Source organism: Haliotis asinina, chromosome 12 (genome assembly GCF_037392515.1).
Source record: "Haliotis asinina isolate JCU_RB_2024 chromosome 12, JCU_Hal_asi_v2, whole genome shotgun sequence".
NCBI classification, from domain to species: Eukaryota; Metazoa; Mollusca; class Gastropoda; order Lepetellida; family Haliotidae; genus Haliotis; species Haliotis asinina.
In genome coordinates, this window is record NC_090291.1 from 29845565 (window position 1) to 29861362 (window position 15798).

The following is a 15798-nucleotide window of genomic DNA, read 5'->3' on the forward strand; positions in this document are numbered from 1 at the left end:
CTTAGTGGTATTTCTTGCGCATGCTTGTTTCTCACTTTCGGATATCTTTACGTTGCATGGCTTGCAGATCTTCCTCTAGAGACGGACATGGTCGATGGATATGATAGCAATTCCACCAAGATGATAGGTAGGCCAATGCCAAGGTTCTTGTTTGTGCCTCTTCACACCCTCATTTCTATTATGGTATGATCCTTGACATTATATTCAGCATAGGATCGGGTTGTACCATCCCAGAACTGAGGGTGTTTGGGTTGGTTTTTGCTTACATTTACTACTGTTCTGCTTTCAGAAATGTTGATGCTTTTTTGACTGTTGTTATTAGGGTTGTAGTTGTGTTTGATTTTACTAATTTTACAAAACTTGTATTAGACCATTGTCCCTTTTCAAAACAGTGTAATATTTAATTTGTTTATTTTCTACCAATATATGTTTTATTTTCCTGATGTAGCTCTGACATCTGATGTTCTATAAGGTTTTTAAGGTCTATGCCATCTTTAAACATTATTTAGGCACATTTAGGGTTAATATTTTTTGTACAATTCCGACAGCATAGAGATGGAGAAAACACTCACTGTTTATGTCATTGATCACCTACAAAACAATGATATCACTTAAAAAAGGGGCAAGAAAAGACTGCCTTTCATCATTTGAGATTCATCTTTATAAACATTTGATCACACGTATAAACATCCTCAGCTTGGATGTAGAAAATTGCAATTTGGAGGCTCATTCCACATGGCAGTGTTACTGCTATGCTTTAGAGAGTGCTCATTGTTTCAACATTAGTGAGGGGATCTTTCATTATTCTGACTTAGATGAACATTTGTTCACGCCGAAAATATAAATTATGGCCAGATGTGATCATCAGGTGTTATGCTTGAACATTCACAATGCTCTATACCTGGCATTTGAATGTTATATATAGCTTTTATATATCATATTTCCTCCTATTTATTTTAATATAAAATCTATAATTTGCTGATAGATCTATATTTTTAAACTTATTGCTGTGTTGTAATCACCTTCCTTTTATTAAGCATTTCAGTGGAATAACCCTACATGTGGCATATATCTTGTTAATATGTGTATTTCATCCCTACATGTCCCTATAATATAAGCTGTAAATATACAACTTGTAAACCCCAGATTCTTAAATTATATTCACTCATGATGCTTTTTATATTATTTGGATTCGTTATCATAAGTTTAAATTATCCCTGTAGAACTACCAAGGCGTTGTTGTGATCTAGAGTTACTTCCCTTTAGGTAACTACCTGAAGGTCCTACTGTGCAAGTACTGGATCTTTGTTTGTGCCACCATCATGTTGGTCATCGCTATCCAGGACGTTGTCGTCTACCGCATCATCTACATGTTCCTGTTCCTGCTCTTCGTGGTCGCCTTCCAGGTACTGTAAAATGTTGTCCAAAGGTACTGTAAAATGTTATCCACAGGTACTGCAAAATGTTATCCATAGGTACTGTAGCGTGTTATCCACAGGTACTGTAAAATAATATCCACAGGTACTGTAAAATAATATCCACAGGTACTGTAAAATGTTATCCACAGGTACAGTAAATGTTATCCACAGGTACTGTAAAATGTTATCCACAGGTACTGTAAAATAATATCCACAGGTACTGTAAAATGTTATCCGCAGGTACTGTAGTATGTTATCCACAGGTACTGTAGTATGTTATCCACAGGTACTGTAGTATGTTATCCACAGTTACTGTAAAATGTTATCCACAGTTACTGTAAAATGTTATCCACAGGTACTGTAGTGGGTTATCCACAGTTACTGTAAAATGTTATCCACAGGTACTGTAGTGTCATCCACAGGTACTGTAAAATATTATCTACAATCTCAGTGCTGACATAGTTTTGAGAAATGTCATCTTGTTCTGTGATGTAACCAGGAAAAACGAACCTTGATGGTAGGAAGTGATTTGTCTTCACTCTTGCAGTTGATTACGAAATACCACTGATAGGTTTAAACTGATGTTATTGATAGTACTACTGGACATCTTGAAAATTTTTGTCTCTCAGTTAGGATTAAGGAGAAATGAGTTTTAATCCATTCTTTCTTTTCCTTATAATGATATCAATGTTGATGGATGCTATGAATCTTGCTGGTTCCCACTTGAGTACATCATTGTCCCATCATTGTGTTCTCTAGCAACTTTTAAGTTTTGAAAAAGCAGGCAGATTTTTAGATTCCCTGCTTACTAAGTATTGTTTCATCACTTTAAATCCTTTGAAAATTATAATGTTGCAAATTGTTAATTCCTGTCCATTGTGTCTTTGTTCATTGTAAGTGATGATGTATTGTTGAGCCAAGGAGTAACGTTGATGTACAATTGTAGCTGTCGTTCACGTTGTGGCGAGGGGTGATGTACATCTTCTGGTGGGTGGTGACAGTCTACTCCATGGCAGTTCTTATCATCATCTACACCTACCAGTTCAAGCAGTTCCCTGCCTACTGGAGTAACAGCACCGGGCTGTCCGATCAGACGTGAGACATTTATTAAATCCTGCTTGATTAGACACCTGTTTGGCTACGAGGGTCAGTGAAGTTGGCTCAAATGGTCATTATTGGTATTGGTACTACAGATATGTACCATAGGCACATTTTTTTTATGCAGAAATGTACCGAAAACTATCGATTCTGCCTTCTACGGTGCTTTTAACTGGTTCTGTAACCTTGAGCAAATATAGTTCCTGGATCTGATTGTTGTCATTCCAGTGTGCTGAATAAATAATGCAAGTGAGGTACATACTGTCTTGTATTCCACAACACACTGCTTGATTCAGCCAGTTTACTCAGAGTCAGGCAAACTGGAACTACACCATGAACCTTTTCAGCTCCATTTGACAAATATTGATTTGTCTACCATTATCTGTATCAGATACTGTTTCATGGTCTTACTAGAATTTATTTCTGCAAACTAACCATGCCTATGGTACGTATCTGTAACTCTTGGAGACAATGATCTCTTCCAGCTGCTGCATATAACAGATCATGGGGACATCACTGTAGAACTAATTTCCTCCAGATTAGAATTTTTAAATGAAAGAAAACGAACATGATATGTCATCAATATTCATGTTTCTTCTTCAGTGTTTCGACATTATAAATTATCTTACCTCACACATGAATGTCACTTTCTGATTGGCTAAGCGCCCTTCTATTTTTTTCAATGTACATTGCTGAGGATGCTAAGCTCATTTGTTTCTTATATTGTTCACTGGTCATCTGTTGGGAGATGGGTTGATGTACTCTTAATGTTTGTGTATGTCCCCTGAGCCTTTTGGGCTCAAACAAGACAGGATATCAGTACTCATGTTTCTGCCTTTTGTGTTTAGGCTGAAAGACATTGGTCTGGAGCTGTATGACACAGCTGGTCTGTTCGTCAAACTGTTGACGCCAACCAGTTTCCTGATCGTCGTCATCCTTCAAGTCCATTACTTCCACAAACCCTTCCTCAAGATGTCTTCTCTGGACAGATACAAGTGAGCAAACCTCAAAACAGTTGGAGAAAGTCAACAATGCATTTAGTTTTCGAAAAGTATTTTGTAGGTTTGGTGATAATTATATTAATTTTGGAGAAAGGTTTTACTGCATGTACAGATAATAGAAGCTGCATGTCATACAAGAACAGAGTCAAGCTATAACCCTTGAAGATCCATGTTAGAATTGATCTTCACTGGATCACTGGATTGTCTGGTCCAGACTCGATTATTTTCAGACCGCCACCATATAGCTGGAATAATACCAGGTAGAGCTATAAACAACAAGCCAACAAACCAAGCCAATCTATATGGTTACATCTGTGAATAAAGTGAAACTATACAGCTTCCCATGCTGGGTAGACATGCTAGTAAATTGTGCAGTGGATTTATACCAGCTGCTTTGTATATTTATTTAAACTGTCAGTATAAGTGTTACCTGATTTACTGATCGATGTTTGTCTGGGCAGGCATGAGGACCAAACAGACTCAACTCCAGCAGACTACACGACTGATGAAGCAGGTGGCACCACAGACACAGAGTCCGAAATCAGCAAGAAGTCCAGACGTAAGTGTCCCTAAGAATTGTTTACTTTATGTAACTGTAAATCATGTAAATCATGGAGCATGGTTCGGTTTTAGCCATCTTATGTGCACTGTGTGGAGGGTTGTTTCCCGTTGTCATGACACGATATGTTTGTAAAAGGTTTTCAAATTTATTTATTTATATACATTGGATTGCACTAAACCTTACTCGTGGGTTTCATTGAAGTGGTTAATGCCTAACTGTAATACAGAACAATACTGCATGCTTCATTGTGTTTCATTGTGTGACCTGAGTGGTTCACTGTTGCAGAATGGCGTCGACGGTTGATGCTATTGTTCTTCAGTGTGTGGAATAAAGCCAGCAGTCTCTGGTGCTCTGTCTCAACATTCCTCTGGAGGCTCACGGAGATACACATCTTTAAGCTTGTCGCATTTGTCATCATGATCGTAGCAGCCAAGGAGGTATGGTCCAATATGTTATTCCAAGTTCAACTTTGATTTCTTTTCCATAGTAACGAAATCAGTACAGTTGTTGAGCCTCGTTATGTATAGAAAATTAAGTTGCAATATAGTTACATGGTGTTATTAATCCTGTATTCACTGGTTTCACATAGAATTTTGAGAGTGAATGTTGGTATATCTTCACCATATTTATTGATACTTGTTTAATAATCTGCAGATTTTTGCCTGAGCAACTTTCAGATCTGTTTTTGTATGATAGCACCATTTTGTAAAGTTTGCCTGTAAAATGTGTGTTGTTTAATAAAGTACACATACTGACCTCTATACCCGTGAAGAATTGGTCTTTAGTAACCCATGCTTATCATAAGAAGCAATTAATGAGATTGGGTGGTCAGGCTTGCTGACTTGGTGGACACATCTCATTGTATCACTATGGCTGTTGATCACTGGATTGTCTGGTCCAGACTGCCATCTTATTGCTGGAATATTGCAAAGTGCGGTGCTGTACAACAAACCAAAATAATGATTTCACCATGTCAAATAGCCATCAAGGCAACTTAAGCAAACTGCTGACTTTTTAGGTGAGATATTGTAGTTGTACGAGGAATGTTAGTTGAATCAAATGTAGACAGTGATTTGTGCAAATTGAAATAAGTCCGTCTTATCATGAAATACTTGTGACAATTCTTAAGGGTTAACATAGCCCCCCGAAAACAGATTTCTAAGGCTTGATTTTGTTATTTGAAGGTGTCAGCTATCAGCGCAGTGTACATCATCCTGATGGCGATCATCTTACCCATCTCTCGTATCCACATCGTGCTGTCACATGTGACCATGATCTGGACGTCTCTGGTCATCCTAGCCAAAATGATGTACCAGTTAAACATTGTCAAGACTGAGTTCTGGATCACTAGCTGCACTGTAAGTACAATGTGTATGGTGAAGTTGCTGGAGAGAAGTCTGTAACTGCAAATTCCATATTTGGAAAAATCCTTGTAGGCAAGTTCTCTGTAACTTTCTTGTTAAAGTTGTAGCAATGATAGAACTTGATGTTCATTGTGAAAAGTTTTGGAGAAAATCTATTTAAAGCTTGATCATGTATTAACCAGTATCAAATATATTACCTATGGGCAAATGTGTCAGATTTATGTAGAAGGATGTTGGAGGGAAATGTCGCAGATATATTTTGATGTACCAGGTGATTATGACAGATATATACTGAACAAGAAAAAAACAAATGCATCTTTGGGAGTGGGGGGGTTGGGTTGTGTCAAGTGGACACCAGTCTAACCTGCAATTGAACGGAATGAACTAACTCTGACACCACTTTGCATCTTCTTGTCCTGTCTCCTGTGAAGACTTTACACTTCATTTTACTGCCTATATGTGAAGAACTTCAAGAAGGCATAATGTCCATTCAATGAGACATGATATACTGACAGAAATATGTCAGTATACAATAGTTTCTTACTTGTACAATGTATAAGACTTCGCAGAAAGTGAAACTTCTACCAAAACACCTTAGAATTACTCTGATAGATAATTATTGACTTTACTTAATTCATGTTGCATTTGAAGGACATATTCCTATTTAGAATATTGTGTCTGTGTCTGTTGACCTCTTGATTTCAACCCCCATGTCCCTCTGTTGAATTTTCAATATACAAGTACTTGTGAAGTGATATATTTGCTTCACAAATGCACAGGTAACAAAATCCCTTCTTTTCTAGAGATGTGTAGATGCTTTTTAGGAACATTTACAAACTCCAACCACTCTCTTTGTATGTGTGTGAAGTGGTAGCAAATATGGCAAGCTTGGTCCAGAAGGGATTTGAAGCTTTTATGGAGGATCCCCCTCTCAGATATTATCCGGATTTCTTCTCTGTTTGTATGTATTCTGTCTATATCTTCTGTCTTGATATATATTACCAGTTCTCTCTAACAACTTGCACTTTCAGTTGGATGAAAATGGCACTTTTGTCCCCAGTGTAAGCTATGTCTCTGCCTGCTGGCAGCTATATCTGTTGTTTTGGCTTTGCATGTGCCATTGCTATAGATGTGTTTTACCTGTAAACACCTGTTTAGATGTGCATTGTGTAGCACTTAAACATTGTCTATGTTTGACATGACAAGGTATACTAGTAATCTGTGGAGTATTATGTCTTATAGTCTCGGTTGAAACACAACAATGCTTTGGATTCAAGTGAGGCATAAATGAAATTATCATTTAAAATTTTTACCATGTTTATTGTTGAATTGTTTTTGTTTGTTCATTCCAAAGTAATATTTGTCATTATGTTGATGTTCAAGTTATGATCACAGTTAGAAATCTAATTTAATCCATTCAGATCAGATCTTTTACTGCCAGTGTTAGGATCTGACAAAACCCTCCATTGGGATCATGACATGTGACTTTTGGATTCAGCCAATCAGTGTGGGGGTTTCGAAATTCTCAGTGAGACTTTATAAGCCATTGAATGCAGATGCTACCCAGTGTATCTGTTGCTCAAAAGTAACATGAACAGGCAGTTTGAATGATGAATAGAAATGACCAGACTTGGTTGCAAATATGTTACTCCCTGTTCTTTCTGTGAAATGAGGCGCTGTGAATAGATGCAACATTTCTTCTGACAATAGGAAATATTTACTCTTACATCTTATGTTGACAGCAGGGTTATTTTATATCAGAAAACCACTGATTATCCTAAACTCTGATGCATCATTGACTGGCCATCATCTGTTTGGCTTCTCAAGAGTGGTTGTCAGGTCTTGACACAGCATTAACAAACTGGCATAAAATCTCTGTATCTATTGAGATTTTCTCAAACCATACTCCACCAATAAACCTTTCAGTTAGATGTAATTAGCCCAAGACCCTCAGCATGAACTAATCATCTGGTCAGCATACATAACACACTGACATACTGACTCCACCTGCTCTAACACATACCAGGCGAAGGGTCTTGTAGATGTGTCGGTCTGTACAGGAAATCAGAAGTGACCCTGTGTCCGTATGTCCCTGTCTTAATCATCTTTTGATGGTTAAACCTTAACATTCACAGAGTTTGTTTGATCTTTGCAAGTATATTCCAGCTATACCATTGTGACACACCATAAACCAGTGGTCGACAGTGTGAAAGACCACCATATGTTATAGAGGGCACACAGTCTGCCTTATTGTACATGATGACACATGATCACCACAGGGTGGGTCATGTTGAGTGTTTCACTCTTCTGTTATAGGCTTTATAACCTGATTCTCCAAGCAAGCAATTATGCTCCAATAAATCTTCAGGGTTGTTTATCATTGGTTAGTGTATTTACTAGTCATGCTGAAGACCCAAGGTTTGATATGTGAAGTGTCATCTGCAGTGATATAGCTGGATTATTGCAAAGTGACATTAAAGACACTAGTTCCAGACGGTGTTAGTTTTGATTCATTTCGACCTGTTAACAACTGGAAATAAGCTAACAGCTTTACTGACTATTTGTCCCTGGATGACTCCGGACAAGACTACCAGAATGTGCATGGTTGTCATTGTGTTGAGAGATACATTGTGTAGTAACGTGTAGATTGTGAAACAAGCATCCAGGTGAGATGTGTTGTCAGTGGCAGGTACACTCACACCATACTGCATGCAAGCATGGTCACAGTGTAACGTGAGACCGACTAATTTTTCAGCAACTGGACAGTGTTGTGTTCTGTCCAGCTGTAATCGCCAGGGCTCGATTTAAGTTATCAGAAATAGTTTGCATCGGATGCATGTGACATCAAAACCTGGTCGCACCAGATAAAAAAAGGTTGCACTTGTTTTCAGGTTGCACACAATATGTATTTACTCTAGATGTGTTTAATATGGGACATTTGAGACAATTCAGAAATTCCATGTTTTTATTTCACTGACATCACTGCGGATGAAATCACTGAAACATGTGGAAATATGTCATGCCTTCCTAAGATTAACCAAAGTGTATGCCCAGTGTCTTTGAACAGTTGGGTTTTCTTCGTTGTTTTGCTTTATCAGCAGTTGAACAAACTGTTAGGGATGGTTAAAAATGTTCTTATTGACTTTCGTTTCTACAATGATTAATTTTCATGATATGAAACAACACTTGATGAACCAAGTAATTGAGCTGGGCTGTTTCACAAAAATCAAAACATATTGCTGTACAACATCACAGACTAGTTATTTAGGTCATCATGAAGTGCCCAGTGTCATCCCAAGGAACAGATTACACATAAAACATAGAAACATAAATGTGATTTGGTAAATACAGTGTATTAGTTTTAGATCCTTGTGATGTTCACTTGCTTAGTAAGGCAGATACAAAGTCTGACATGTACTGGTTGCATGTAGAAATAAGGACTATTTTTTTTTGCAAGTAGAAGGAACAAGGGCCCTGAGCTAATGATGAACCTTCCCAGCCTGACTGTGCCAGGATCACACAAACTCTTTCTGCTGCATTTTGATCTTAATCTGTAAAACCTAATAATGATAATAATTTTTAGGTATAACCCAAGCTGCCTGTGAGGAGCTAGGAGGTTATAAGTAGTAACATCTCCCACCCAGTACCGATCTTCTGCATGTATGATGTTAAATCGAGCCCTGGACATTTATAACTGACTAATATGCACAATCAATACATATATATATATAGATTATGAATCATAAAATTCATAATGTAAGAAATTATATAAATACAGGCTTATTAGGACTCACTTGTATTGATATCTAGATGGAATAAACTTTGACGTATAATTAATACACACTTGCATATTGTTAGTCAGGCTCACCAAGTAATGCAGTAGTGGACGTAACACCAAGGAATAATTTATAGTGTACTAATCTTATCATTTTGTCTGCTACCATTCTGCCTAGTACTAATTCAGTAATTATAAGCTCTACATTTCCTGTTGATATCTTGCAATGTTGTTACCTGGTCTTGTCAGGAGGGAGGGTGTTAATGTACATCACTGAATGTAAACAAAATTGTTTCTGAGATGGTGTGACATCCATATCAAGTGATGGTTGAGTTTGGTGTCTTTTCTATTTTGTAGCACTTTCAGATATTGAAAAAATGTACACATCGAATGTTGACAAAATGTACACAAAGTGTAATTTCCAAATTTTATGTCATGAAATACCCAAACAATGATGTGAAAATAGTTTTACTTATATATGTACCAGCTTGATGGATGAGCCTCTCTGAAACCATTCTGGTTGAATTCAGTGATGCTACATATTGCTTTAACAAGTGTTGTAATTATGTTTTGTTCTACAGAACGGCCCTGACTTTGGCAACACAAGCATCGTTGTCAACAGCACTTTTAACGTCACGGATGTGGACAATGCAATATGGGTGGGATTGGCAAAAATTAGCACCCTGAAAGTGACCATCGCTTACTACATCAGAGTAAGTCATTTTGTTTGAATGAATAGAATGAGCTGCACGTACACGCACAGTTGTTCTTTGGGGGTCCCTCAAACATATTAGTTAGAATTCAGCTTCAGCTTCACATGCTTATCTTTAGAGGCAACACATGGCATTGGGTGGTTATATACCAGTTGCATAGATTGATTTTCGTGCTGTTGATCACTGGATTGTCTGGTTCAGACTCGATTATTTACAGGGCTGAAATACTGCCAAGTGCAGCATAAATCTAATGTCAGTCACTCAATTAGTGTTTGTTTCGTCACTTGGAAAACTGTAAAACAACCGTTACCCTCAATCAGTATGATTTCAGGTTTCAGTTAATAATTTTATCAACATAAGCACAACATGATGTAATTTTAACACCTTACATCCAATGTGTAAGTTTAGTACAGATTATTTCATTATTCTTTGTCTGTTGCAGTACTACTTGCTGATCCTGATTATAATTGCGTTCGAGAGCATCACTCGCTACCACCAAATCCAGTATTACAACAAACCCAACGTGGAACGCCCTCGGCCTGGCATCATCTTCCAGGACATCAAGCGACCGGAAGCCGACAAGAACATCTCCTCCTGTCTCAAATACTTTGCCAATTACCTCTTCTATAAGTTTGGACTGGAAGTGAGTATGATGGAGCACCTATTAACATAATATCAACTCAAACGTCTTCGAGTTACATTTTTTATCCTAGAAAATGCAATGTAGATAAACTATGCATACCAACCTTTTTATTTCATGAGTGTGACATTTCAATAGAGAGTTTTAGACCATTGCTAATAAAGTTTGTGTATATTATATCAACTCTCATTCTACTGAGTAGAAACTACACCATACTAAGTAAGTGTGATACCGATCTGTGATAACATCTGTTACATTTGTCCACTTTCTAAAAGGCATTGCATGTTGATAGCTTTCATAGTTCCAAGTACTTGGAATGGTTCAATTTTTGAGAAAGCAATACTTGATAATAAATGTAAAGAACAAAATTTACTTGTCTTGTATAGCAAGGCATTTAATTAAGATACCATATTTCCTCAAATAAGTGTTGGGTATCTAATAAGTGCTGGGAGTAAAGCAGCAGTGTTAAGAAAAAAGCACTGGGCCTCTATTAAGTGCTGGGTACATTCTTTATAAATGTATTCTCCCTTGTGTCAAAAGTAGATTTTTAAGGAATGCTACCTAAGTTTGATGTAACGCTCACTAACAGTTAATTACGGTGCACCCAATAAGCGCCTTGTCTCTAATAAATGCCAGGCCTCTAATAAGTGCCAGGTCTGGAAGTAAGTTAAGAAAAAAAAGCGCCCGGGTGCATATTGGAGGAAATACAGTAATATTAAGCAGGAATTAGGTGAGTGTTGATTGAGAAGTTTTTAGTTGTACAAATGACAAGTAGTTGTATTTCACAAGGATACAGAAGGATTGACTATACACTGTTAAACGGTTGGGTCTTGAAAGTAAAAATTGTTAACTTGAGGTAACCATCTGCAGGTGTAAAAAAATTGTGAAATTCAACTTTTTCAGATCTGTTACATCATGTCTGCCATCACCATCTGCATTCGCGTGGATGCCTACGCAGTTGTCTATGCCATCTTAATGGGCATATTGCTGTTCATGAGTCGGCGTAACAATGCACGTGTCTGGCCCCTCTATGTGATTGTGCTCACAATACTTCTTCCTGTACAATTCATGTCTTGTGTTGGATTCCCCTTCGGACTTTGTATCAGTAAGTCTGACAAATACTCAAGTCTTGTATGTCACTGTGAAAACACAGCGATAGTGACAGTTTACTTAAACTTGTTAAACTTCGTCTAGGGTTCCAGTTTAAGAGCTGAACATTTCCTTAGTTGATTTAGTTGAAAATTGTACGATTGAATTGTTGATGCAAAATATTTTGCCGTTCAGCTTTCAAAGGGAGATAACCCTTACAATAGTGAAACGGAGATAACTGTATATGCTTTTTTCAGACTACCCCTGGCACATGACGTCTCAAATCACTGATTCTAACTTGGAGCAGTGGCTGTTTCTGCCAGATTACATCAAGCCACCACATGCCCTCAAACTTGTCGGTGAGTCCATCAACTATACAGACACACAACAACCTTAATTCATCATCACTGCTGTAAAATGACATATTGAGATAGCAAACTTGACCATCTTATTTCCATTATCGATGAGGCAATGTGTTTTGTATGAAAACTGTCTTTCTTTGCTGTTTCAGCGGACTTCTTTCAGCTGTTGTTTGCATGTCTTCAATGGCGGGTGTTCAGCGTGGAGCGTGGCCCTGACAGCGAGGCTTATGGAGGAGGGGACAACCAGGACATACTTCCTGAAGTGGAAGCCAACATGGAGATCCCTGTCCCAGACTTCACCACTTCATCCAAGTAAGTTCATCATTTATGCAGAGTTTCTCATATGCAGAGAAACTCCTTGAATCGATGGCTTCCTCTGGTCCAGTGTGCCTGATGTTGAGTATTACTGTACTGACGAGTCTGTATTATGCCTTTCAAATGAAGCAACTGAGACCAGTATATGGCTGATACAAATCAAATGTAAAGTCAAACACCATTGTTGAACCTTAATAGATACTTTGTGTAGTATGAGGTTTTACACAAGAGCAAATAATGATTAAAAAAGACTGTGCCGAGACGAAACTTGTAATTCCACAGAACCGTTACAGCTTAACACAGTAGTGTTTCAATGTTAATAAACCTGTGAAGAATTAGTCTCTGGCAACCCATGCTTGTTGTAAGACGTTACTAACAGGTTCAGGTACACATTCTTTATGCTGTTCTGCAAAGCTTGTTAAAGTATCACACTTTGTACTGAATCACCAGTTTTGTCTCACCATTCCAGATAAATTTTAGCCATGAAGATGTGGGTTAGAATAGGACTTCAGTAACCCATGCCGTTATAAGAGGTGATGAACGGGATCGTGTGACCAGGCTTGCTGATTTGGTTGACATGTATCATTGTATCCTATATGCACTGATCAATGCCCATGCTGTCAAACACTGGATTGTCTGGTCCAGACTCAATTGTTTAAAGGCTGCACCCATATAGCTGGAATATAGCTGAGTGCGGTGTTAAACAACAAACAAACACTTTTTATTACATATTTCATTTTAGGAGTAAAACATCAACAAGAGGCAATTCTGACAGTGAGGATAGTTCTGTTTACATCCCATTGTCCAGGCGTTGGTAATAACTGACCAGTACTGTACACTATTGATAGTAATATCCTGCTGTTGTTGCCAGATCCTACCTAGATGTTGTCAAGTATGCTGTGTTTGAGTACATGTTCTGGGTGACCCTTGCCATCGTCTTCATCACCGGTACGGCTCGTATCAACCTGTTCAGTATGGGATATGTCATTGGAGTATTCTGCTTCATGTGGTACGGCCAGGACTTACTCATCAAACCCCTGAGGAAACTGCTGAGAATGTGAGTAACATATTACTGTGTATCCCCGTGCTTTAAAATATTGTTAGAAACCATAAGAAGTCCTTGTGGTAAATCTTAATAGAAAACATACTACTTGTCTGATGGTTAAGCACATGATTAAGAGCATAACTCAGAGTTCTTTCTTTTCAGGTGGAATTTCTTAGTTGGTTACACATTCTTTGTGCTGTTCTGCAAAGCTGGTTTACAGGTAAATATCATACTTTGAGCTGAATCACCAAATTTTGTCTCACTGTTCCAGATAAATATTACCTATGATGATCTGGGTTAGAATATATCTTCACTAACTCATGCTTGTGGTAAAGGGTGATGGATAGGATGGGGTGGTTGGCTCACCGACTTGATTGACACATGTCACTGTATCCCATTGTATCGATGTTCATGCTGTTGATCACTGGATTGTGTGGTCCAGATCCGATACACAGTAATGTGTAACTAATATACTACAGTTGTATCTGTTATAGGTCACTGCTACAATATCAAGTTAATCAGCCTGAAGTAGAGCAGGACATGTATACTGGACAAAAATAGTTAGGGATATATGTAAATTTTGAAATTATGAACAATGATCTATTTATTCATTGACATACTGATGAAATATCAATCATGAAAATACCTTTATCCCTAACTTATTTTTTTTTCAGTAGATGTTTACCTCTGGAGTTGGCTCAACAGCTAATGTATCTGTCATATTGAGCTGTGCAGTCATGTGGTTTGCATTGTAATTCACGCTACCTAATCAGAAAACCGCTAACATATCATCTCACTCCCTCAAATATGCCATGTTGTGTGTTCCAGCTGGTAGGATGTGTGTACATTGATCGACTGGCCGTCAACGAGTGCTGGCTGATTCAGTTATTGGGTGTCAACTGTCTGTCCTCCACCATCGTCAAGCCTTGTGAGTTCTTCACTAGTCTGTGCTGCATGTTCTACAGTGCAATTCCCTCTTAAGTAGAAGTAATGTCATTTGTTTCCAGTTGTCTTGTGCTTTCTCTCCCATTTAGTGACGTGAAGATACCTGGTAGAACAGGTCTTCAGCTACCCATGCTTGCCTCAAAAGGCGACATGCTTGGTGTAAGAGACGACTAATGGGATCGGATGGTAAGACTCGCTGACTTTGTTGACACATGTCATCAGTTCCCAATTGCCAGATCGATGCTCATGGTGTTGATCACTGGATTGTCTGTTCCAGACTCGATTATTTACAGATAGCAGCCAGATAGCTTGAAAGTTGCAAAATTCTGCTGCATAAAGCTAAACTCACTTTCCCACTGGTGATGTCAAATAAATAATCTGAGTTGTTTCAGCTGCTGGTAAATGTACCATTGAAGAGGACAACACCGGCCTCACTTGGGACGTCATCTGCTTTGTCTTCCTGCTGCTGCAGCGCCGCATCTACAGCAGCCATTACTTCAGACATGTTGTGTCAGAGCTGGAGGCACAGAACCGACTGGCATCCAGGTAATACTTGCCCATACCTCAGGCACTGGACTCCCTATAACATCAATCCCTATTGCATTATTTGAGGCTTCTGGACAGTTTGTGTCCAGAATCCTGTTATATCACCATGGAAACTCCATTTCTCCCCTGTAACAGCACAGACTAGTAGGTGCCAGTATCTGATTCATATCACCCCTTTGGAACTTTAGTGGCAAATAAGTTTCTGCCAACCCTCCTGGTTACAGCCAAAAGGCTATCTAGTACCACAAACTCCATATTGTCTAGGCAGAGTAACATGTGCATACTATATCAGTGATGTATTTCCCAAAAGACTTGTTAGTCTAGCACCAGTTAACAGTTTTTTTCTCGTACCTTTGCACAGAGGTGCAGAGCTCATCAACAGAATCATGATCCGAGAGGTGGCTCTCCAGAATGCCCAGGAAGCTGAAATCCTCCAGAACATCAAGAAGAAGATGAAGAACCTGCAGGCAAAGCAGGCCAAGCTCAAGAAGAACTTCCGGGAACCAGAGGACCATTTTGATGGTGAGACTGTGTTTGATGCCATCTGTCACTATGTCTGCTCATAAGAGTGATATCTTTTTGCAGGACACAACCGGGCTGTTGAGAAAACTCAAATAACTTGCATTTTTCTACTGGTTTGTTTTGTTTATTTTTCAGAAAATAATTCCAATATTTCACATGATGAAGGTATATTATTATTTGAAATATTTTTGCCCAGTTTATATTTTTGCTTGCCTATTAGCTGTAGCAACATACAAAGAATGGTAATCTCTTGTGTGAGTTCATCACACCTGTAGTAACCACCCCAAACTCCAAACCATGTTTGAACAAGTTTGTGCAACCAATCCAATCACAATGTATCATAGCAACGTACAGTTCATACCCTCATAATCAAGGTGTAGATGTAGTTGTAAAGCCTTTATAC

The 15798-nt window shown here is 38.3% G+C and overlaps 1 protein-coding gene across 7 annotated transcripts in view; it reads left to right on the forward strand.

Moving 5' to 3' along the window:
- Positions 1–15798, forward strand: part of LOC137257954 (piezo-type mechanosensitive ion channel component 2-like) — a 109597-nt gene that overhangs the window by 70364 nt on the left and 23435 nt on the right. For 4 of the 7 annotated variants that reach the window (XM_067795473.1, XM_067795469.1, XM_067795468.1 and 1 more), the window contains 18 exons: positions 68–127; positions 1267–1406; positions 2365–2513; positions 3365–3511; positions 3979–4076; positions 4365–4516; positions 5264–5437; positions 6475–6504; positions 9800–9931; positions 10374–10574; positions 11475–11676; positions 11918–12019; positions 12172–12334; positions 13209–13394; positions 13545–13602; positions 14211–14310; positions 14720–14873; positions 15235–15395. In XM_067795473.1, the coding sequence (XP_067651574.1) occupies positions 68–127; positions 1267–1406; positions 2365–2513; positions 3365–3511; positions 3979–4076; positions 4365–4516; positions 5264–5437; positions 6475–6504; positions 9800–9931; positions 10374–10574; positions 11475–11676; positions 11918–12019; positions 12172–12334; positions 13209–13394; positions 13545–13602; positions 14211–14310; positions 14720–14873; positions 15235–15395 (2409 nt within the window). The remainder of the gene's footprint in view (positions 1–67; positions 128–1266; positions 1407–2364; positions 2514–3364; positions 3512–3978; positions 4077–4364; positions 4517–5263; positions 5438–6474; positions 6505–9799; positions 9932–10373; positions 10575–11474; positions 11677–11917; positions 12020–12171; positions 12335–13208; positions 13395–13544; positions 13603–14210; positions 14311–14719; positions 14874–15234; positions 15396–15798) is intronic. The other 3 variants (XM_067795470.1, XM_067795474.1, XM_067795472.1) reach the window with 2 other exon arrangements.